Source organism: Apaloderma vittatum, unplaced genomic scaffold (genome assembly GCF_000703405.1).
Source record: "Apaloderma vittatum isolate BGI_N311 unplaced genomic scaffold, ASM70340v1 scaffold40068, whole genome shotgun sequence".
Lineage (NCBI taxonomy): Eukaryota > Metazoa > Chordata > Aves > Trogoniformes > Trogonidae > Apaloderma > Apaloderma vittatum.
In genome coordinates, this window is record NW_009729829.1 from 5,738 (window position 1) to 6,473 (window position 736).

The window sequence follows — 736 nt, forward strand, 5'->3', positions numbered from 1 at the left end:
CATGGTGTCCAGAAACGCAGACCCCGACCAGCAAGGTGAGTCCCCGAGGGATGCATCTGGGTGCGCTGGAGCCAGCGCAGGTCCCCGTCCTGGGTGGGTGCTGGGGTGGCGGCAGGAGCGTCGGTGCCGTCTGGGCACTGGTGTTGCTTGATGTGCCCATGCTCGTTTTATTCTCTGAAATGGCGAGCCCAGCATTCCTGATTTTTGTAAAACTTGATACTGAGTAGAGCTGATCACCAGCTAACTGCTTTGTCTGTAGAGCGCGCGTCAGTCCAGATCTGGGTGTTTGAACCTGTCTTTCAATACATAAGCATCCTTGGCTAAAATGAGTTTCTGCAGAAAGCTGGAGCGTGCCTTGATCCCCTCGCTCTGTCCCCAGGTGTGGTGCAGGGGATGATCACTGGGATTCGGGGTCTGTGTAACGGCCTGGGGCCCGCGCTCTACGGCTTCGTCTTCTATCTCTTCCACGTGGAGTTGAATGAAATGGCTGAGGTGGAAACTCTGGGTAAGGCCTCCAAGCCCAACATGGCCAACCCGACGGACGAGGTAACCTCTTCAGCTTTGCCGTTCCGCGTGCTGGGCCGCTGCCGTCCTCGCGCTCGGGAGCTGATCGTTCCTCCGTTTCGCCCTACAGAGCAGCATTATCCCCGGGCCCCCGTTCCTGTTCGGGGCCTGCTCCGTCCTGCTGTCGCTCTTGGTGGCCTTGTTCATCCCCGAGCACAACCTCACGCTGCGG

The 736-nt window shown here is 58.8% G+C and overlaps 1 protein-coding gene across 1 annotated transcript in view; it reads left to right on the forward strand.

Annotated features, from left to right (window-relative positions):
- The window catches only part of HIATL1 (hippocampus abundant transcript-like 1), a gene marked incomplete at its 3' end in the record, with an annotated part of 5,374 nt that extends 4,641 nt beyond the window's left edge, over nucleotides 1–733 (forward strand). The window contains exons 9-11 of the mRNA XM_009874563.1: nucleotides 1–35; nucleotides 380–546; nucleotides 635–733. Coding sequence (XP_009872865.1) covers nucleotides 1–35; nucleotides 380–546; nucleotides 635–733 — 301 coding nt within the window. The remainder of the gene's footprint in view (nucleotides 36–379; nucleotides 547–634) is intronic.
- Between the last annotated feature and the right edge of the window lie 3 nt (nucleotides 734–736).